At 38.5% G+C, this 23,452-nt stretch overlaps 1 protein-coding gene across 5 annotated transcripts in view; it reads right to left on the reverse strand.

Annotated features, from left to right (window-relative positions):
- Positions 1-453: 453 nt before the first annotated feature.
- STAU2 (staufen double-stranded RNA binding protein 2) overlaps positions 454-23,452 on the reverse strand; it is a 171,784-nt gene continuing 148,785 nt past the window's right edge. For all 5 annotated transcript variants that reach the window (XM_048286754.1, XM_048286750.1, XM_048286752.1 and 2 more), the window contains 2 exons: positions 2,413-2,501; positions 454-1,566 (listed from right to left, as the gene is read on the reverse strand). In XM_048286754.1, coding sequence (XP_048142711.1) covers positions 1,473-1,566; positions 2,413-2,501 — 183 coding nt within the window. In that variant the 3' untranslated portion in view covers positions 454-1,472. The remainder of the gene's footprint in view (positions 1,567-2,412; positions 2,502-23,452) is intronic.

Here is a 23,452-nt window from a genome sequence, read left to right on the forward strand (position 1 = left end):
TAGAAAAAAGGATTCCAAGCTCTTGTTCTGTGAGAGCAGGATGTGTGTTCCCCTGAAAGCCCGTCCCAGAGGTGAATCAATGCCATTGTACCTTGCACCATTTCCTCACACTGTTGTTCCTCTGCTTTTCTGTGTGAGTCACTGAGTTGTGATCTCTGGTTTTTGTGCTTCTACAATCTTGTGCAATGTTGTCCTGACTGTTAAGCAGTTAAACTTTATCTGGTTTTTGTATTAAATAAAATAGTCTGTATTTTGGATAAATAAATGACCTAAATACCATCATGTCTGGTCTAACACAGTAAGTTTGTAGAAAGTGGTGGCATGGGGAAAGCTTGGTTGAAACCTGGCTTTGGTGTGGTAGCCAGTCATTTGTTAGCTTTTAGCTGTTTTCTTTTCCACTTTTTCTCTTAGTTGTTCTACTAGTGAGTGATAAAGAAAGAGAAGACACTGTCATTGTACACATGAACTGATGTGGTTTTACTGCATTTGGCCACACACTTAAAAGAAATATGCTGGTACAGAGCAGCCACAGGTCTTATCTCTGCCGCCACTCCTTTCACAAAAGAATGATCTTTACATCAACAGTTTCCACCCTTGGCTTGATAAGGTTGCAGTCCTCCCTTTTGCTCTTGGTCGAATGCAGAGATTAAAAACACTCAGTTGATGCAAACGGTGGGTTGATACAACACACAGAATGGGGTGTAGATGTGCTTCACACAACAGAGAGCAGAATTGAAGGGGAAAATGTTGCTTGGAGGCAAGACGCCTCTTTAATTGATTATGGCAAGGAAAATCAAATACCATATCTGCTTTTTCCCTGGAGTATATTGAAAATGATCATAACTAACATCTGTTCATGTTAAGCAAATACTTGTCAAGATTTAAACTTCTGTTTGCATACAACTCTGAGTAGTGCATCTTAAAGTCATACATATTCATATAGAATGAAGAATGCATAATGTCTGCATAAAAAGATAAGCTGTATGACTATATATGAAGACAACAACTACAATTCTCACAGCACTGTCATTGGTTAATTTTAAAATATTCAAGCATTATTTAAAAAACAGTAAGCTGAACTTAAAACTACACTACAAAAAATTGTATAACTGAACCAATGCTGACTTGTTTTCTTCAATATTTATCAATTTTAAAGTTTTCCTTTTTTTTCCCCTAACACTTTTTGTTAATTCATTGTTATTTTAACCTCCAGTAACACGATCAGACTTCTTCTGCCTCTGGGCAATTGAGTTATGGTCTCATCTCGAGGTCTAAGGGAAGTGTTCAATTTTATTTTTTTCCACAGTTGAATAAACAGTACCATGTATACTATCTCTTGTGTTAGAATAGTGTTGTCTTCACATAAGACTCAAATAATGGTATTAGTCATTCATTTCCTTGTACACATACACCCTATTGCGTGTTGACAGGTTTATAAGGATGCAGTGGCAGCCGTGGGTGCTGGGAAGCTCCTAGACGACAGCCTTTGAATCCTTGCAGTCCTGAGCAATGGTGCCTGAGTTAGTCTGTTTATTGTCTGCTTTCTCTCCCAGATGCTTGACTTGTCTGAAAGATTAATACATTAACAAGAGTGGTAAGGTCCAGGGTTGCACATCTTTAAGACATGTTTATTACCAGATGGCACATGAGATTCAAAGGTCACTGTGGAAGGTAACATTTTAAAGTGAAACAACAATATTTATGTTCAAATAGTATGCTGATGAGATCATATGGAAAAATGTTTCTGATTAAATTAGTTTATAAATAGCTACAATATATCTACTGAAAATTCCAAGTGCCACTTTTAGACTTACTTCTTTTATTCTATTACTTCCTAATTTATTTAGTAACACAAGACTACTTTCCTACATAAACAGACTAGCAGCTGGAAAAAAAACGTTTACTGGATGGACAATCCCACTTTCTTAAATAATTTAAAATCCAGTGTGAATCCTGGTTCTATTGTCTCCTACTTAGAGCTAATATTCCATATCAGAGTTTTTTAAGACCCGAAAAAAAATTCAACTTTTAAATTCTCTGAGGAAAAATTCAGCTTGCAGTCATAATGACTTATTGGCAGGCAGCTATGCTTATTTACAGGCAATATCATGTGCTATGACACATTTGACAAAAATCATGTTATGCTACTTACACAGAATCCATACAATGGAAAGAAAATCCTTTTCTTTAGCTTTTCTATAGGAATGACTGTGTCATAGCTCATTAGTAAACAGTATCAGTAATGCCAAACCTGAAATCATGTTTATCCTCTCAAATTGACACAAACTGTACATTAATTCCAGAGGAAATAGTTTTGCATAGGTTTATAAGGGCAACTAAGCTCTTAATTAACATTTCTTATCTACCGTGCCACGCAGGCATTAAAATGCAGAGGATTTAAATGGTACTTACTTTTCATGTGATCCGTTCTCAACTTTCATAGCTCCTTCCACTGGATCCAGTCCTTGTTCTGAAAACTGTTTCAAGGCACTTAATGCTGCCTAAAGAAAAAATGAGTTGTCAAAAAACCCAGTGACACAATTGTACTAGCACCAAATGAAGGAAGGTGTGTGTTTTGATATTCTAGATTTAATTCATTTCCTGTACATTGAAGCAATTTAGACTACAGAGCTAACAGAGTGGGTATGCAACAGCTCCATGACAAACAGCTGGGCTTGTGCATGGGTTGAGGAGATCTCCTTCTTCCTGGGCATATGAGTGGCTCCCCTTTGTGTCAATGCAAGCTTCATCACTTATATGAAGAATAGGATATACTTTTAGGATTCTTGGCTTTTTGGCTGTACAGTCTCTCCAGCTTCCCCATGTGCTTTCCTAGAGCCCACACTTCCCAGAGATCCTATGGACAAACTTCTATCTTGCAGATCGTTGCAGAAGGTGTGAGCAGTGGGAAGAGGCTCAGCAGGACACTACCAGCGCTCCAAAGTCAGATCTGGAACAATGTTACAGCCTGATCTCTTATACACAAGTAGTGAATTGTACTAGACAGGGAGCCAATATGGGGTGATTAGGGCGAATCAGGAATAGAAGAACAGTCAGTTTTTATCTAGCGTTTTCCTCTGCATTCTTCACTGACCAACTTCTGCTTCATCTGCTATGAGCCCCACTTCTTCTCTTCCCTCTATCTGCTTTGGTAAAAAAAATAATTATTTTTTATAATTGATTCAGCAAAGGTCGATTATGAAACTCTCTGATGCCACATGGCCAACTTTGAAAACAGAGCCAGCACAATAAAAGAGCTGAGGTCAGTTCTACTGCAAAGGTGAAATGTAAAGCAGAACCGCAAAATGGATTTTGCTTTTTAATCACTTCCTCCTGAGATGCATTCAGAGCTAATCACAGGGGAAAGAAAAGGTGACTTTCCACAGACATTTTGCCCTAAGGTAACACCTCCAGCAGTGGAACTGACTGCAGGCCCTAAAGAACTGTTCATGATTAAGCAACAACTGTTGCTCTCTTCCTATGTGTTGGGACAGAAAGAATCTAGGTCTCTATCTTCACTTCCCTCAGAGAACAGGGACCCTGCTTGGAACAGGAGCTGCCATTGTAATGAAGTACTAGATTTGCTTTTGTACTTATCCTTTGCCTGGATTCTCTCAACAGCTCCTTCGCTTGAAAGGAATGTTTATACAACTTAAATATTATTAGACAATGTGTATTTTGGTGAGATGAATAACAGCACAAAAATTGCCAGGCTGCCCTAAAGTAAAAGACCATGTGTCCCATATTTGTCTATAGTAATGACTAGCTGCTAAAGCCTCAGAGGGCTGTACAAGGTACTCCTACCCATAATGCATGAAACTAGAATCTTTCTAGTCTGTGAAATGATATGGTTTGTGCCCTGACAAAAAAAAAAAAAAAAGCTAAACATTTTATAAAGTCTCTTGGTAAACCTCAGATTGTCACTGTTACCTACAATCCACTCCACCTTTACCATGTGTTCTCTGAGCCCCCTGTATGAGGTCCCATTACTGGATCTTTCACTGTTATCACTCGCTGAGTTCCCCAGAGAGAATTCTCTCTTTCCTCATTTCTTCTGTTTTTCTTGATGTTTTGATATATTTCCATTCTTCATAACAGTTCTTTCTCTACCACCTCATAGTGTCCCTTGAAGCTTCACATGTGCATTCTCTATGCCTGTAAGATCTAACTACCATCTGTCTTTCCATCCTTGATCTTGACTGCACCGCAAAATCACTGTTCACCACAAATAATTCCTCCAGTGGTAATGAGGGTTTTCAACTACTCTCTTCTTAACTTATCTGTTCCAGTAACCCAGCACATTTCTTCATCCTGATTTCTCTCTTCTCCTCCTCTCCCTGAGGTCCTTGTCATCACAATGCAAGCTCTACTCATCACGTGAGGAAGGGGAGTGATTCGGTCTCCTATGCTTCCTTGTACTTTAATTGCCCATGGGTTAGCAACTGTGAGAAAGAATCCAATGGGTAGGGATTGGCACCCAAGAATCTTCTGTCTTCTCATATCCATTTATTCCTGATGCACATTAGCAAAACTATCAGAATTTCCTTCCTTCTTATGTATGGTAAGCCAAAGCCCATTACCAGGTAGCACTGCAAGGAGAGAAGGAAGCTGAGACATCCACTCCTCCCACACAGTTAAACTGCTACCTCATATGTTTCTCAACCCACCTTGTTTACTTTTTCATATCCACTCTTAGCTTCCTGGTCTGATGTGTGAATTGTAAACTTATTGTGGAAGAACTATGTGTTCAGGTTATTTGTTTGTACAGTGACTTGGACGAAAAGGCCCTGATCAGAGTTTGTAAGTAGAGCCAAGTAAAGTTTCATTCAAGATTAAATCACAGACTGATCATATGATCTGCAGAACAGTCTGGTGTCAATTAGGGGTAACTGAAATCGCAAAATCATCAAGAGATTAATTAGACCAACACAAACATCCTAATTCTAGAATTGTTGAGTAGCTCTGTTACTTACTACTGTTTTACTCACAAAACAGACTAATTGCAAGGCTTCCCACATAAATTACAGGATTACAGAGCAGCTTTCAGGGTTGTTTTCCAGGAAAACTGATTTGAAACTTCCTGGATGAATATTAGCCACTATCTTAATAGAATCAGATCAAGAGAGCCCCTCTCCTCTTCTATAATCAAGGGAAGAAGTACTACAATATAAAATAATGGACAATTTGCCTGTAAGCATGGATCATTGGGTGTCAGTGGGAGCATGGGAGCATAGGGGTGTCAATAAAGTAAATATGGAACAATTAGAGGAAACACATAAAATGAAAATATGATTCAAGGTGTTCAATGATAAGCATGTTTAATACCAACACAACTTCCAAGTCCTAATGCTTATAACATGGTGCAGTCTCACTGCTCCATCTCACCTTTCTTCAAGCCATGCCTTTCCCAAACTGAAATATGACATAAAAGATAAAATCTCAGACCTATTGCATTTGTAACACCAAGTATCAGAGGGGCCAATCGGCAGGGCATTAGTCCTGTGCCTGTATCCTAAATCTTCCAGCTACAGGTGTCAGGGTGTTTTTATGAGTGCTGTTGAAGTCTGCCTTTTTCTTCCAGCTCCTAAATGCTCTCCCACCTAAGACCTCCAGCTGCTCCCAGGGTTAAGTTTTTCTTCCCCAGGTTCTCTCAACCTCCTGCACCTCACAGTCCCTCTTTAATTTCCAGTTTCCTAATGTGTTCCAGGTTTATATGAGGTCCGATTTCTTTTTCATGGAAGCATATCTTACTCACCATAAGTTACCTGTGGGGGAAGCCTAACTTCTTATATCCCAATGTTTGCAACAAGATTTGAGTTTTGGGAAAGTTTATTTCCTTTTTAAAAGGTCCATTCATGGGATGTGGATGAAGGGGAGTAGAAGAATGGTAGAGAGAGCCTTGCAGTGTACTAACACCTCCCCCTTTTCCTTCTCCCATAGCCTGCTTGTATTTGGAAGGATCAGCAAGCTAAGAGAAGCAGGTGAGTAAACAATACTTTGGATTTTAATAGATGTCTTTAATGTTTCTTCCCTCCCCGTCATGCCCCTAGACAGACATGGAGATGCTGGATTCAGGAAGGAAGCTGGTAGCTTAGAGGCTGTGACCTGAATAGGCAGCAGAGTGACACAGAGCTCAAGTAATCTGCAGTGAAGAAGAGTTACAAGCAGACACCAGGCTAATTTCATCCATGATTCAATTCTATTAGTCCCAATAGATTTACACCACTTGGCTTAAATATAACTTATGAATGGCAGATAACTTAGGTTAAACGAAAAGGAAAGAAAAGAATGGAACATTTGACAGTGAATCTGGTGAACAATTTCCTCTTTTAAGGGCTCAACACTTCCTTCCATTGATATTTTCCTTACAATAGAGCATCTGCACAGATATAGAGAAATTTTTCTCTCCCCCAGAAGATTTTACAACTGTTTTGTGAGTGAAGCCCCATAGGTTACAGAACAGATGTCCTTACACATTTCTTGTATCACTTGTTTTCTGTGTAGCTACAACAGTGCCAAAAATACGATGCCAACAGGATGCACCGCACTGCTAGCTGTTTGTCTTGGCTGCCATTTCCATTATTAGTATGTGTGTGTATCAGGATGGGAATGGATGTTTCCAGTCATTTTTTAGCTTTCCTCAAGTCAGCTGGCAATTAGTAAATAGCACTGAAACTTGTAAATATTCTTCCTGTTTCTCACTCTGGGGATTAAGTGTCTTATAATGACAATCTAGTAACATTAGATCATTCTTTAGCAAGAACAGCAGACAGGCACTCCACTAGCCCATATGCATTTCAGATCACATCCTCACGATAAAATTTTCATGTTTGCTTTAACACAGTATGTGGTTTGTGTTTTTCCTCTTAAATTTGTATTACATTTCAGCTTATTCCATGAAACTGAAAATTGTAAAATTTTGTTGTTCTCTGTGGCCCTTCCAGTTGACTTTACCAAGGAGGTCTGAGACAATCCTAATAAACACACTGCTTCATACTGTTAGTTCACTGGTGATATGCCTCCAAACATCGGTTTTCTAAGTACATAAAAAAACATATTCAGCTTGGCCTTCATCAGTGTTTTCTGAAGACATAAAATTACAGGCAGAAACTGCAAGACTGACTTGTCAGGGTCCAGAGAAGGTCATGAAGGACAAGATTTTACTGTCTTTAGTAGCTGAGTCTTAGTTCAGGACAGAGTTTGCAGAGTCAAGTGATTCATTGTTGTCATATTTCTTGTAGTCACATGCCATATGCATCAACAAGTCTCTGTTGCTCGAGTTTAGGCTTGAGAACATGTTTGCATACCAGGTTACCATGATAGACAGATATAACTCTAGTCCTGGATTTTAGTTGCAAGCCAAAAGCCTAGACAACAGCAGAGTTAATGCATGAGCAAAACTGGAAGCAATTGTATTTACAAACAAATCCATGTTTATTTGCTTTCTAAATCAAAAGAAAAAACGTCCCCCGAATCAGTTAATTTCTTTCCCTCTCCCTGACTATTGAGACTTCAAAAGGCAATGTCAGCTCTGCAATAGCATTGCAGCAAAGCTGTCTGCATCAGTGATGAGATGCACTTCATGACTTTTTAATATGTGGATTTCTATTCCACATGTAAAGGCTATTGAAAAAACCCCAAAAATATTACAGCTATAGAGGTGAGTTTGAAGGCTCGGTGTCCCAAGACTGACCAACTATTTAAATTTGTATGTATTCAAATTATTGCTCTTGATGGTTGTTTTTGATTTCTCTAGATGAAGAAATTTTTGACTAAGCTTCCACCTGGCTTTAACTTGCCCACACCCAATACTTCGTGCATACAGAAATACACAAAGATATATTTGTTTGTGTAGACTTATATACATGCACACAAAGTATATACAATTTGACTCCTTAACATACCTATTTAATTCTCTTGGATTTGTCAGGTTGGCTACATACAAGCTGAACAAATACTAAGTATTGCAAACAAATCCCTTTTCCCCACAGCTTCTGTAGTAAATGAATTTACTATATTGCAAACAACAGCTCCTACTAGGAGTTTTCATTGCTTTCCTTGCAATGTGCTGCTCTCTCCAGTTGATTAAATCTTATGTGAACCAATGTTAAAATCTGTTTGAATATTAAGTTCAGAAAGGCTTTTCACAGCACAAAGAGTAAACCTTAATTAAATGACTTTAAGCTCCTTCCTCATATGATTTATGATATGCATGAAAAACACAGGGTTATAATCTGATTAACTCATGTAGTTTACATGGAAATAGCATTTTCCAAACTGATTAATCTCTTCACAAAGGCATAGTCACCTGATAGGCTTAACGCTACTGATGGCGCCTGTCAAGAGAAGGAGCTTGGAGGATAGGAGGAGTCCACTATTTTCAAACAAAGAGTGATGATTCACAGATGTAGCTTAGAACAAGTCCCACATAGTAGTTAATGCTGCCCCCAGGCAACTCATGCAGCCAGAATTTAAATGACACACAATCCATGTACAGCCTGACCTTGCCAGCTTTCTGGGGGTAATCCTAAAGTAAGGATTAACTGTTCTTGAACAATTTTTCCAATATATTAAACAGAGCTTCTATCAACAACAGCATGCATATCACCTTCTTCCACCTAGTTTTATTGGACACGTGTACTCATTCCTACACGTCTTCTAATATTCTGAGAAGTGCATGGAATGAAAGGCACTATTCAACATGGAATTTTATTTCTATAGGTTTTGATCCTCAACCTAAATTCATCTACTTCATCTACTTAAGTAACGGGACTGCTTAACACTTAAGAGAATCAGTTGGGCATGGCTTATTTTCCATGCGAACCACCACACTAGAAATCTGACCACCACTCTTGGGACCATGCAGTAATTCCAGGAACAATGAATGGTGAAGCATTCTCTCAAAGCCCAAGAAAGAGCTGCATAATCATCTGCGGTGAGACAGCTCTATTGTTTTAATGGTGATACAAATCTTTCCAGTCACAAAGAGAGAAAAGCATGCTGAAAAGCACCTGTTTAAAAATTAGTAAAAGGTATGCTTTTGTATGAAGAGGATTTCATGAATAATACTTAAAGTCAAATACATCTCAGTTAACACAATATAAGAGATTAATCCAGCATGGAGAAGTTAGTCTAGTTGCCAAGTTTAGGTTGTGTTCTTACTTGTGGGTAGGAATAAGAGAAGAAGGGATTGCTAAAGGATCTATGTGGGGCTCGGACTGTACGGGACTGATCTTTAATATGCTTCTTCTCAGACTCCTCCCACACACATATTCCCAGTTGAAAGCAGCAACATCCTCAAGTCCTACCAAGACTTTTGCTTTCATGGCGATTTATGCAGGAAACCAGTAAGTTGATGTTTCTTCAAGAACATCTCAAAACGGCTTTCAGATTCAGTGTCAGTATCTACTGAGGTATGTGTACATCCTCTAATGGTGAAGTGAGGTGTGAAAGTTGGGCCCCAGTACCAGCAGTCAAAATAACTCTTAGATAGTTAAAATAGAATTAAAAGTTAAGTAAATCTTTTATCAGATATTTCCAGTATCTTTTCAGTGTATCTGCTCTAGATTTTGTCTAGAAATCTGGAAGTTCTTTTAAAGTAAATTTATTTCTAAATTCAAAACTTCAATTTTTCCTTCAGTTGCTGCAATTCCAAGAACAAATACAGAAAGAATCATACATCATCACAGCTTACTTATGAACATGAAAGAAAATATTTTAAAATTAAATTTCCAAGTGTTTATACTACATATATACAACAGAATTTTACTAGATGGCAATTAATCTTAAATTAATCTTGCTTCTAATCTTAATCCTTATACAAAGGCTACCTAAACACTAACTTTCAGAAGGAGGTACACATCTAAGTAATATAGGTGCTTTCAGTAATTAGAGACTTCCAAATGAGAGTATTTAGATGGCCAATTATTGTATCAGTAGGTAGAGGTTTAAATCATGCAACTGAGACAACACTCAAGCATGATTGAGAAGATGCAGACAAAAATTGAAGGAGATTCTAAGAAAGACCGATTCAAACTTAAAACTGAAAACAGCAGAATTTATATCCTCAGGCAAAATCCTGCACCAGCATTGAAGAAAGACCATGAATCACTTTCTCATCCCTGATGGCTGGAAAATATCCTTGTCAGCTATGTTCTCAGAATGATTTGGTTTATTTATTTATTTATAGGCATTTCTCCACATCACTGCAATAGATTTGCAAGTCTGCTGTCATTAACCCAATATGTATTGCAGAATATTTTGACCTCTTGATTTGAAATAAGTGGACTAAGATTCTTGACTGCCTAAGAGTTTACAGTGACTTCTAAAATATGTTGTATTAGACAATCCTCTTCATTTATTTGACCTCCACAGTTACATCCTGGTTTTGACATCACTGCCACTGCCTTCACTACAAAGGTATCAATACATAAATGACCGTGCTGTTCCTGATGAGGGGATAGGCCCTGACCCATATAGTAATGTAAATATAGCTAGAACTCTTTTAACAAACTTAATGAGCTATAAGCATTTATTCTGTTATTTAAGTGGTTTTCTTAGGCAATTGCTCATGCACAGTGGTCAAAAAAAAAAGATATTAAAAGATTTTTATGAATTCCCAAATATCCACACCAAAATCGGTATACAACAAGATTCAAGCTATCAAGTATATTACTCAATACTTACATCAACATGGTTACTCTTTCACTTAGTAAACTGAACTTGTAAAAAACACTCACTGGTGTTTAGATACTTTTTGCCTCTCCTTGCAAATATCCTCTTTTTCATGAGACAAAGTGTCACTAAGGAACAGAGGTAGTTCATTTAATGCTGTTTTTAAAGAGAAGGAAACCAAAGAGACAGAGCATGAGACAGAAAGAGCTGGCCCAAGGTCAGGCAATAAACGTAAGAATCAGTTTTACTAGTTTACATGCATTTTTTCATAGGCCAAGCTAGAAAGAGGGGGATTCTAAATAAAGGTATTTAATGACAGAAAATTTTAAAAGACTGCACTGCAGCCATTTAATTCAAATGCCTCATTCCTATCACTATCACTCATCAAGCTATCATCTTCCCAACAATGCAAAACATTTTCTATGACATAGTGGAGAAAAAGACTCCCTTTTAGGAGAAGATGACTGGTGAGAGCCTCTCACAATTTTTTTTGCTGAAATAATCTAAAGAGTACTTTCCCCCTGCAATGTTTAACAAAACAACCTATTTTTTTCTTTAGACTTGACATATTTTTATGTCTAAAGACCATACACTTTGCTTTAGACATGGGAGCAATTTCCTAAATATCAGATTCCTTGGTTTTAGCAATTTTAGAATGAAAGAATGCTTATTCTCTCATACTGAGACCATTACCTTAAATTTTAAGCGCTTGTCAGTCTAAACATGACTAGAAACTTTGGTTTGAAGACAAAAGCAACAGATTACACTTAATGCAAAGCACTGGCCATTGGTTTCTTCAAGCAGCAAATTGCAGCTGGAACAATGGGGGAGTTTAGGGCTGTAGATTCTTGCATTACAACATCTGTAATGAAGCCCATGTACTAAATTCTATCCTATCTCTGCTTCTGTGAAATTCTACTCCTGTGGCCGGCACGCTGGCATTCAGAGACGGATACTTCCACCCTCAGAGCCCTAATGACCAATCCCCCTCTTCATTCTCCAAGTCTCATTTTACAAGAGTGCATGTATGTCCAACAAAGTACCAAATCTAGATTGACAGCTAAAAGCATTATATTTAGCATATATGGCACGTAATTAGAAATTTGAGTGTTTCCAAAAGGAAAAAGTTTTGATTCTGATCTTAGAGTATTCTTTCACTGCATTAGCTGGTATGTTTTTCCTAATTGAAGTTGATTTAAGTGCGAGCAGAGTCAGATCCAAGAGCTACAGGACAAACTTCTCATCTGAAGTAGTTTGCAATATAATTTTGTCTTTGCTAACTGTTGATGGCGTGTCCTCATCCCATTTTAACCTACAACCATCAGCTCCTTTAATGGAAGTGTCTATAAAGATCTTCTCTAAAATATGCTTTTCCAGCACACTTAATGTCTTTTAATGTCTTTCCAATTAAATCCAGATGTGAAAAGCTTAAGGAACAGTTCTCAGGACTGAAAAAGATGACATAAATCTTGCAGCTGACAGAGATCCCACTGAGCTCAGTTGGGGAAATTCACAGAGGACTTCTTGTGGGCCAGGAAAGCTGCTGGGTATAAAGACAGATGTGTATACTCCTATTAAAAAAATTTAAATAAAAACTGACTCCTACAATGAGGCATCCACAATTATCAGGGACATTACTAACTCAATCCCTCAATGTGCTGAACACATCCTGTGCGGTACAAATTTCCCTCATCTTTTTGGGAAGTTTATCAGAGTTGAAGGGGGTCACATCTGTTCAGGAAAGAGCCCCTCACCTTTCAGGATTGCACCTCTTAAACCAGTGTAGGGGCTGATACTGGAAAACACCGTCTGTCTTGCTCTCTTCCTGCTATCAACAGGGAGATAACATACTCTGCAAAACAATACTGAATATCTGTCCACTCTCCTTTATCTCCTCCATAATCAAGTTAGCATAATAAATTGTGGTTTTATTACAGAAGACTCCCCAAATGTGATATTAATTATAAATTCTTACCAGTCTGATGGGAAACTGGGCATTCCTAGTGGCTGACTACCACTGCTGTGCAAGTGCTGTTTGTGCAGCTGTCAATTTGGGGTTTGTTTTGGTGTAATCCCTTGCACACCCTTAGGATTTTTTTTTATTATTTTATTTTAACAACTGTACATCATCTTATTTTGCCAAACTGTAAATGTAGGCTTAGATCAAGCCACATCTTTCAGAGGGACAGGAAATGTCCACACACACAGTTTGTATTAAAGAATGTCTCTAGAAAACTGCCCAATGCTAACAACCTTCATACTTTCCAACCTTCCTACTTCTTATTTAGTTATTTTTGAAATTAGTAAATTATCCAGACAGATCAATGATTTTTAAAGAGTTACATGTTTGTGAGACGTCAGAAAAGAAAAGAGGAAGAATGTTCCAGGATAGAAGAAAAGCCCGTTTCTAACTGAAGCTTAAGTTTGGGCCCACGTTCATTAGGGATGAGAACATCAGCAGTGACATTTTGGATAGTATTACTTAATTTCTTTGCGTTTTTCTATGTCCATATGAAGGTTTTAGCATGATTTGTTGTCATGAGTGAGTGTATAGAAATATGAAACTAACTACCTGAATTAAAGGACAATCTTATGTCCTCAAGTACAACAAGTGATCCAATACTGGGATCTCAACAATAGCACAAAGCTAACACTGAAAGCAGCAGGCTCCTAAACACACACACAAACTCTCTTGAAGACAAGATTCCTCTGGTTCACAGCTTGCTTTACTTTTCACAATGGCCAGCACTTTTGAGACTATCACTCCTTCAGGGCTGAAGGCTGGATCTGACTCCCACCAGAATCACTGCTTCATGACCATCACTCAGGAGACAAGAGGAATGCCCTTCCCTTGGAATGAGCCGCTGCTGCCATGAGGATCCCACTCCTGGCGAGCTCAGGGAATGAGCTCAAATCTTTTGCACTTTGCTGCCTGGGACCACCAGGCCAGCTCTGATTTATAGCTTTTTCTTTACAGCTTTATGATACAAGAATGTTCACTTGTAATTACAACGGCATTTTGTTGGCTCCCTGCCTTCACTTGGGTATGTGCAACACCATATCCTTCATTCCAGCCTTTTTTATGTCAGGACCCCAAATTTGAGAAGTACATCAGTATTACAAGGATGCTGCAGGTCTTGCTGCTCCTTAAAGAGGGGACTTGCACATATTTGTTCAGGGGGACATGTGAGCAGCTGGATCTGACATTCAACTAGGAGTCTAGTGGAGAGTTGGTCAAAATTCTTCCTCAGAAAAATATTAAACCAAGAAAACACTTTTTATGAGAATGTATGACTTCTGAAAAAAGGTTTTTTTAGATTCGGGATGGACACTTCAGTCAAAATATCGCAGACAAGTGCAAAATATAACCACTGGGCTAATGACTGCTTGGTGTGCCCCATTCACACACTTGCTGATTTGTCTCTATGAGAAAAATTCAACAGGTCTCTAGTTTATTTAAAAGTGAATGGAAATACTCGTACTCTTGATGTCTTTTGTGGGATAAAAAATCTGTTTTATTCAAAGGAAGGTGACCCTGCCATTAAGCTGCTGTATCACCTTGTAGAAACACTTTAGCTCCATGTTTTTCAGACTTACACTTAGCTCCTGAATTTGAGATAATCAAGCAGTACATTTCCATCACTTGTGGTTTAAATTTGATTTTGTCATTTTCAGTAGAGGCATAACCCCCTTCAGGGAAAATTCCAGGTATTTTAGATACCATTTAATAGTTAACTGTCAAGCAATTTCCAAGTCTTTTAAACAAAGAATACTTCTGTGCTAGCTTAATTTATAGAGCCATATATGTCCCATTTTAAGTGGATGTGATTAAGAAGAAACACTAAGCTTAGATTATTCTACTAAATGAGAAAAGTTTAAAGCCAATAAACTGTATCTAGGATTTTAGCTGGGAGATGAAATAAAAGGCACATTTGTTCCTGGTCACTGAATTTTTAACCTGGGTCTGTTGCTCCTGCTGTTAAGCTCCTATACATTCCTTACTAGCCCATAGTGTCCAGCATTTCCAGCTCTCAGAGCTTGGAATTAGAGGTGAACTGCAAAATAAAGCCAGGTTTTTTTGAGAGCTAGTGTATGGAAAGCATCATGTATTCTGACAGAAGGAGGCAAGTGAAAAGGTTAAGTTTTAAAAAGAGGTCTTCTGCAGATTTTTAGAAATTTAGATTAGATGTATAAAGTCCGACCTACCTTTTGGGTCTGAGAATTCTGGCAGTATCTGAGAAATGGAAAGATGCTGCTGAATCTGGTGGATGAACGAAAGCTGTACATTGTCTAGCTCCTTAGTACAGAAAAGGAGAGGTTGAGCCTTATGCTCCAACTCAGGTCTCTATCTCGGGTATGAGAATACTTTTCAAGTGTTATACAACAAGCAGGAGTGAAAAAAACTGGGTTTCTAGCAGAAAAAACCCCTATACTGTTTCTGTCCCTCCTATGCCTTTTCAAGCTTATATTCTTTTTTTTTTTTTTTTTTAAGTAGACTATTTTGACCTGCCTTCTTGCAATACAGGAGCTTTAATATGACTTCATTGCTTCTTCTTTTACCTCACAATCCTGGGCATTTCCTTAAGGTAAAATAAAAAACAAATCTGCCTTCAGTGACTCATCACTCCAGTGATCAAGTTAAATTACACCATTGCAGAAAAGTCTCATAAGACATATTTTCCCCCTGCCTAGTCCAGTGCTGCTATTTTACACACAAATTCCAGCATTTCTTAGCAAATGTGTCTTGAGGTGAAGGATTAGTCTTCACTTAAAATCAGCAGCAACCTCCTTCCTGTGTGTTTTGTGAAGTGGTAGATGCACTTTTTATTGGATTCTTTTATATTTTCGATTGCTTACAGTTCTCCTTTTTAATGGAAAGGCCAAATCTACCCTCAGATTCAGCTTCTGTTCCTGTTTGTGTGTTGATTTAAGTAGGAACTGGCCTTGTTCACTTGGATTTGTTTTAGCCATTAACTCCTACTTCAGTCTGCTACTGCACAGGTAGAAAGGTAAAAGGAATAGTAAGAGGCACCTCCAGTCAATTCCATGACTGCTGTCCTGTGTGCTTTTCTGGTAAGAATGGTATATGTTGGGTACTGTGTACTTCAAACAGTGCTTCAAGAGAGACAGCAGGAACCAGATTTCCTCAAGAACTTCTTAAATTCAGGAACCTCTCCAACTGGCAGGTCACTAATGAAGATTAGATGCTCCTTTACTCTGATTAACTGAGTTCTGCATCTATGGACCTGCTTTTCCTCCATTTACAGTTACAGTCAAAAATACAGATATATGACCAAAAACTTTACCGAGCAACTGGGCTTTAGACGGAAGATCTGCTAACGGCTATTTTATCATTTCATCCTAGCATCTATTATAAAAATTCATTAACCACAGCTGTCAAAAAGAGCTAACTCAAAATCTTGCTAGTTACAAAATAACTTGTCAGGATTAGATTCAATAAAAAATTCAGGTGCTGTAATAATAATAATTACAAATTAGGCGCTGTAAGAGTGAAGTTTTAAACAGCACATCCCTGGAATAAAATCAAAGGTCTAAAGTTAAGTACTCAGGTTTTTTACTCAGCATTAAGATCAGACAGGTTTCTCTGAAGAATGAGCTGAGAAAGCTACACAGTGAGTACCTGCAGGCAATGAAGTACTCCAAGCCTAGGGGTCAACTCCTGGTCCTCTCTGGAGTTCAACTTCAAAGCCAGGACCACAGGCAGAGGCCTGGCAGCTTGGTCAGCTGGTGTCTACAAATGTACAGTCCTCTCCTGCAGACAGCTGGCTCTTCAGCTCTTTGAGAGACCTGAGCAGAGCTCGCTGTTGTCATTGAGAAAGTGACCACCAGAGAAGTGGGTGGAGATAAGATTCCCCTTTTTGTCAGTGGCACGGATGTGAGCACTATTGTCCAGAGTATGAGACATACAGATTTCAGATTTCTTAGCTTTAGGTCAACAAGCTACATATCCTACCTCCTAGGTGACAATCTAACCTCCAGGGTCAGTGATAGGGAAGATTCAGCTGTTGCAAAAAAAATAAGTCAACATACATGGATCAAAGAAAAGGAGGGGTCTGACTCCGCAGGCTGATCACAGCCGTTACTGAGCTGTCCTGAGCATCACCTCAGGCTCCTTAGATAATTTCTGCTCTTTATCTAATTGATACTTTAGCAGTAAGCTCAGAAGTGATGAAAGCAGGAATTGCAATTCAGTACTTCTGCTTTTGGGGGCTTCTTTAACCGGTACAATGCAGTAATATTCCTTCTCATCCTTTGTCTGAGCAATCCTGAGTATTTCAAGGTTTTGTTATGTGAAGGCTCTGCTTATCTGGGAAGGTAGATAAATAGCTGCACATGCATTTAGACAGTCTCCTGTGACATGTAATTACTGATACCTGAAGGCTGTGGCAAGAGCAGTGTCTGAGTTCATGTTTCCTGAGTAAATCTATGTTACTGCATAAAGCATGGAAACCACTAGAAATGATCCAACCACAGCTAAGAGGGAAAGCCCTCAGGATGCTGTTTCATTTAACAGTCTTCTGTATAAGGCATGTGAATGTATATACAGCTCTATCTTAATAAAAGATTCTATTAGGATAAATAATAATAATCCTTCACTATTCAAGCTCTCTTTATGCAAATGATCTAATAAGCCTGCACATGTGTGCAAACCCTTTGAGAGGGTTTCCAGGATCAGGATACAAGCAATTTTACTGTGCCATCATAGAGTAAAATTGAGTTAGTTAAAATCAACACACTCAGAATAAAAGCAAAAATACCAATGTAAGTTAAATGATAGTAGAGAGTAAAACTTTGTCCAGTCTCAGTTAGCTCTAAGAATTTAATAATTTTAGCTATCACATAAACAATAAAATCAGAGCATGAAGGAAACACTAGAGTTCTAAGGGAGCTGCCAGAAGCAGAGAAAATACACGCATAATGTTATGCATATTAAACAGTAATATTCCTCAAGCACGAATAAGACCTAACTGAAAGCATGCTTGAGATAACTGTCATGCTATCGAGTTACAGTAAGGAGGAGATCAGACTTATTCTTTCCTTCACAATGAAATCAGTATAAACAAATCATATAATGTTTGGACACCAAACTCCTGAAACAAAGAAACCTAGAAAATCTCTTAAAACCACCCACAGACTCCCCATGCTGGTCTGTGATTATACAACTGGAGAAGATCATCCAAACTGTGATGTAAACCAATGTCAGTCTGCAAAGGATAGTACTACAGTGGTTCTAACAAAAAATAAAGCAACTCCCTGGAAGAGCCATCAGCAAGGAATACTTTCATACTTACCATCAATTTTCCCCATAAATGAGGAAAACTTTTTTAAACTTAGAGAAAGAACTTAACTTAATCCCTACACTGAGGATACAAGAGACACACTCTCTTGTGTGTTTTTACTATACTGTAAAACACATTCGGCTAAACAAAACTGAGCCTGGGATTAACCAAAAAGGAAAATGCTTCTTAATGGACCCCACTGCTCTTTGTATTTCAACCTGCTCCTCTATGAACCCCATTTTGTCCTCCTTATTTGTTAAGTGGATACATTCACCTTCATTTTTAGAAATACAGGTGCAAAACAGCATATTGTTTTTTCCCTATGGACTACTCACCAAAAGAAAAGATCCAATGCTGAAGACCTTGCAGTCCTATCAGTAAAATACAGTGTTTCTGTAGACTGTTTCTACCTCAGAACTGTAGTTTTACACCTTGCCTATCATCCGTAAGCAAACTGTTCCAGACCTGAAAAAACATTTGCCTGTCTAGAAGAGATGTGAAAGAGTCCGGCTCTCTGTAGATATGGCCTAGAAAGTGCAAACCTCTGTGCACCTCCTAGATGAGGCTTTGCTAGATTCAAGACACACAGTACTAAGAATGCTAAAGCAGTGGACTAACCCAGCTGCCCTGAAGGTGGGGTCTATGACCTATCCATCTTTTGCCCTGTTTCTACTCAATTTAGATTCCACAAGGCTAAAAAAATGTTTAACCGAAATAAGGAGGTAATGATACAATGCAAGCCCATTTGCAAGTGCTGTGGCACTCCTTTCTTTCTAGCTATGACAGAGGAATTTGATACTCAAACGTATTTAGTAAAGAAACTCACTTCATTAGAATCAGCCACCCCTGAAAATTGGTTAATAATTTATATTTCCCTAACATTAATTTCGTTCTTGTTATTAAGCCACAATTGACTGAACTGTAACTTGGTATCAACAATGGGCATTAATCATACAAAAGTAAACAAAAGAAGCAGTAATGAACTGACAAAGCTTGTTAGTCTTCTCCAGTAAGGGTGCAACAATTAGCAATACAGTGAATATCAATCATTCAAATGCTGCAAAATTCTCTATATAAAGAGAAGAAATGAAAAATAGTAGCTAACAAAAACTCAGCGATCTTGGAGAAAAAAAATCTAATAATTATTATACTTAACAGACTGTGAAAGAACACTTCATTAAGAAGATGGGAAAATATTTTGTACTAAAATTAATAAATTCTCATTTTCAAGAAAGCAAGTTCTGCAGAATTGACACAAAGTTCATTCTTTCATATAGTGATATATGCTTCTTATATTGTTATATTGCTAACCTTCAAACTTTTTCAGGTCTTATTTACAATATCATGCCCGAATAAAAGCTGTTCTACCGGTATCAGTGTTACCAGCAGCTGCACACTGAGTTACCAACACACTTGTACACGAACAGTGGTTTTGGTGGAACATGAGAAAAAAGATTCTATCTGTTCTTCATGATCACTAGCTCTCTTGTGTTTTAACTAATGCAGTGATTCCATCAAAGCTCAACATATATGAAGAGCTAAAGTCAAATAATTTCCTCCAATATTTTTATATGATTTTCCATATGCAATTTTAACTTACAATGTTTATAAATAAATATAAATTATTATGAATTCTAAAGACAAAATACAAAAGTGAAAAAATGTGCATTTTTGGGTTACATGTTCAATCAAATATAACTCTCACCCTTCACTGGAGTAGGGACACAAAGAAGTCTTCAATAAATTTTAGAATCATTTGCTGGTATTTTCTATATCAGAGTTACAAGTTTACAACATACACTGCATATTTTAATAAACAACACGCTTACTTGGCTAATAATTTCTAAAAAGAGCAAACCCCTCCTTATAACAGCTGCAGTGGCCCAGATGTCACAAAAGCAGAATGCCCTTGCTATGCAGGGGAGGGGCAGGCCTTCCCTTTGCAGAGGCACGTGGAGGTCCCAGCCAGCACAGGCACATTGTGCCTGTGCGGGTAAACATGGAATGAATTTATTTGCTACTGTACAGATGGCAAAGGAGCTTCAGACCTGGAAAACAGCAGTTCCAGCCCCATGCATGAGTCTCCCTTCTGCCCTACAGTGCAACTGCCCAGTTTTTCTGATTTGGCAACAGGAACAAGATTTAGCCTTGAAAAATTGACTCCATAGAGAATATGATGTGCACATGTCAAATAACAACTTACCAAGTAGTCAGGGTTGCTTGTTTCTGATGAACAGCGATGTTTGGCAGGCAGAGTTGCTACCCATGCTGTTTACTTTGTGGGAAGGTAACATTTTCTATTGTGGTCTCTTCAAAGCTCTTAATACACTGTTAGACTAAAAAGAGCAAGCAACAAAAGCTCTGATTTCTCCTGAAGAACAGCAAAGCTTCTTCCTTGTAAAGCATTGTGGAAGGTCCTACCTGGTACTGCTAGAAACTCCAGCCCTCTGCTTTCCCTGGGAATCAGCAGCACAGAGCTTCTAGTCTCCTCCCAAGTTTATTAGTCTCTCTGTCCCTAATTAATGTTTTTTACCAGTTCCCTCAGCAGTGAAAAATTAGTCATTGTGCCCATATCACTGCTGTGCTGCTTCAATTTGCAGGTTGCTTTGGCTGACAGGGTGGATCCTATCCCTGGATATTCAAAGAGTTAACATGGTGCCTATGGGGAGTGGAGGAGCAGGTTTTTGCCTCTAACATCCTGTAACTGGAAAAGGGTAAGCAGAAAGTGAGGAGAGGCTTGAGATCAGACAGAATCTGTGATCCTCATCATGCAAATGAAGGACTAAGTCATGCAGTTTTCTGTTTGGAGAATGCTACCAGTAAGGAGTAACATGACAGCTGCACTCTCATAATAGCCAGTTTGGATTCCTCTGTACTCTTCAGTCATTGTTTTATTACTTTGCATTTAGATGTAGAAAATTCCATGCACCTGCACTATGCAGCATTAAACCCCATATCTACTAAATCTGCCAACAAAAAAGCCAGTTCAGCCGATGGAATTATTTGATGTGGTCACTCACTACAAAGGGGGTTGAAAGCACAAACTTCTCTCAAGCCCACCCCTGTGGAAACAACTGCAGCATTTTACTGATGTGGGCAGGACCCAAGTGAGTAAGGACAATTTGCAGCACACTTGAAAAATAAGTTATTTTTGAAACAAAGAAACAAAGTTTCTTTGTTCAGCTTTAACACGTTTCTTGACTTGTATTACCCACTTCTCCCTTTCCCATTCCCAAGGAAGTTTCCATTAATCATCCCTCTAATGGAAACACTTGTGTCTGATCACTGAGCAGTGGACACAGGCATAGTCTGTGGGCATGCACTGAACAAGAAGCCCAAGGGAAGCCTAGCTGAAAAGTTTGGGAAAGCAAGGATGCCTTTTTAAAATAAACTTTGGAGAGGTCAGCGGGACAGCAAGAGGTCAGCACCAGGCAGCCATTGGGTGGATGGCACAGGAGAAAGACAACAACACTTGTCATTAATTATATCTGTTGGAATGCTACACATTTTCCCCCCAAGTGGTAGTACTCCAGACATCCAAGCACAATCTCTCCCACGTCCTACTCGACCCCAAGCAGGGCACATGCCAAGAAGCTTTCATACACTAAAAGCCAAGAAGTAGCTAATACAAGGGGAGCTTAAAGAATTTAAATTGTCCCTCCGCTTTGAAACATTTTTGTTCCTTTAGTTTCAGGCCATCTTCTTGACTGTCTCCTTTAACAGTGAAATACATATTCTCTTAGAGCTAAATATGGCTAGATTTCTGTGCCCAGCCTCAAGCTAACAGAACTCTTGACTTTTCCTGGAGAGGAATAACTACAGGGAACTGGATTGCCCAGAAGAACTCCACTCTTAAAATCAATCCTGCAAGATCCTTGTACAATGTACCATTACCCAGGTCTAGAGGTATCTGATCTGCGGAGGTGTTGTTTCCTATAAACACTTTTTGCAATATGTCTGCAGATGCCAGAATGCATCACTGCTGCCAGTGCTCTTGCAAAACCTTGAACCATCCCTATTTATAAAGCTAACTGTTTCGTAAGCAGCAGTATCTTTTTTTTAATAAAAACTCCAACAAACTGTTGGTTGCATAAGAAATGGCAGGCTAGTAATCAATGGATGAACCCATTCTCACTTAACCCTGAATTCACCAAGCACATAAAGTTCATTGTCTGCTGTGTGCATAAGGAGACAGGTATCTCTAGAGCATGATTTATCCTCTCCTAAATAAGTAGATGGGAGGAATGAGCCTTTGGAAATGCTTCTCTCTGTACTTCCACTACAGAAAAACTCGTAAAATTAACCCAACCTAGAAGTATTGTAGGCATCTGAAAGGTATGCAAGATGCTTTAGTGACTATAGTTTATGAGAAAGCTTTGAGTATTGTAACTCCAGCACAGTAGTTATAAATCACAGTAGCTGTAAATCATAGTAGTTATAAAATATGGACTTATATTACCTGTCTGTATGGTGAAAAATTCTCCTCATTTCTGCAGAGTGGCCAGAGATGTCTTAAAATCAGCCTGTGGGGCTCTTTAGTATAAGTGAAACAAAAAACCAGAATTGGGGCAGGGGAGAGTCAGGACACCTTGTACACTGCAGAATCCTGTTTTGTACTAATGGAACTGGACAGACATAACAACTTGAGCAAGATGGATCTGGATATGCTAAGCCTTGCTAATGGGCTCTGATTACTGAGGGGGGAAGAAAAGTAAGGCCTGCACTAGGGCAGGCTTCACTACAGGCTACAGTATTCTGGGGCTTAAGGACAAATTCCCCTCCAATGCAAGCAAACTCCCTACCTTAAATCCACATCTTTAAGATTGCAGTAGAAAATAATATATCTTTTTGCAGAGAACAAGGAGACTTTCGGAAAGAGAACTCCTCCATCAGATAAAAAACCAGACTGTGTCTGTGTTTTCACTTGAATGATGTATCCAATGGGGAATATTTAAACTGAGTGTTACTGTCTACCAGTTCAAGCTCCAACAGGGACTTTGAACCCACCACTTTGGAGCCCAAGTTAAGTCACCAAACTTTTTTGAGAGCTCTTCTTTAACTTTTTCTCTGTAGTTTTCAAGCTTTCATAGAGTCATAAAACATGGGAAAAATAGGCTCACTCTGCCAACAGAAAAATATTGTGGAAGAAAATATATGCTGTGGTAAATATCCACAGGAAAGTATTCATCATTTTCCTTTACTAAAACAAGGAAAAACCACCCAATGCTGAAAAAGTAGCAGCAATGTAAAAGTAACTTGTTAGATGGATAAAGAACTCCAGAGTGAACAACAGTGTTTGTCTCTTGGAAGTCTATTCTTCAATCCCATAAGAATTGTGGGATTTAGCATTGAACAAGAAAGGTAAGAATAGGGACAAAATTATATACAAGAATTTAAAAAGCAACTTGTCCTGCTTTCCTCCCAGAAAACAGCAAACAAGCTAAATAATGAGCCTGGTTGTGCTGATTTAAACCATT

Source organism: Corvus hawaiiensis, chromosome 26, assembly GCF_020740725.1.
Source record: "Corvus hawaiiensis isolate bCorHaw1 chromosome 26, bCorHaw1.pri.cur, whole genome shotgun sequence".
Taxonomy (NCBI): domain Eukaryota; kingdom Metazoa; phylum Chordata; class Aves; order Passeriformes; family Corvidae; genus Corvus; species Corvus hawaiiensis.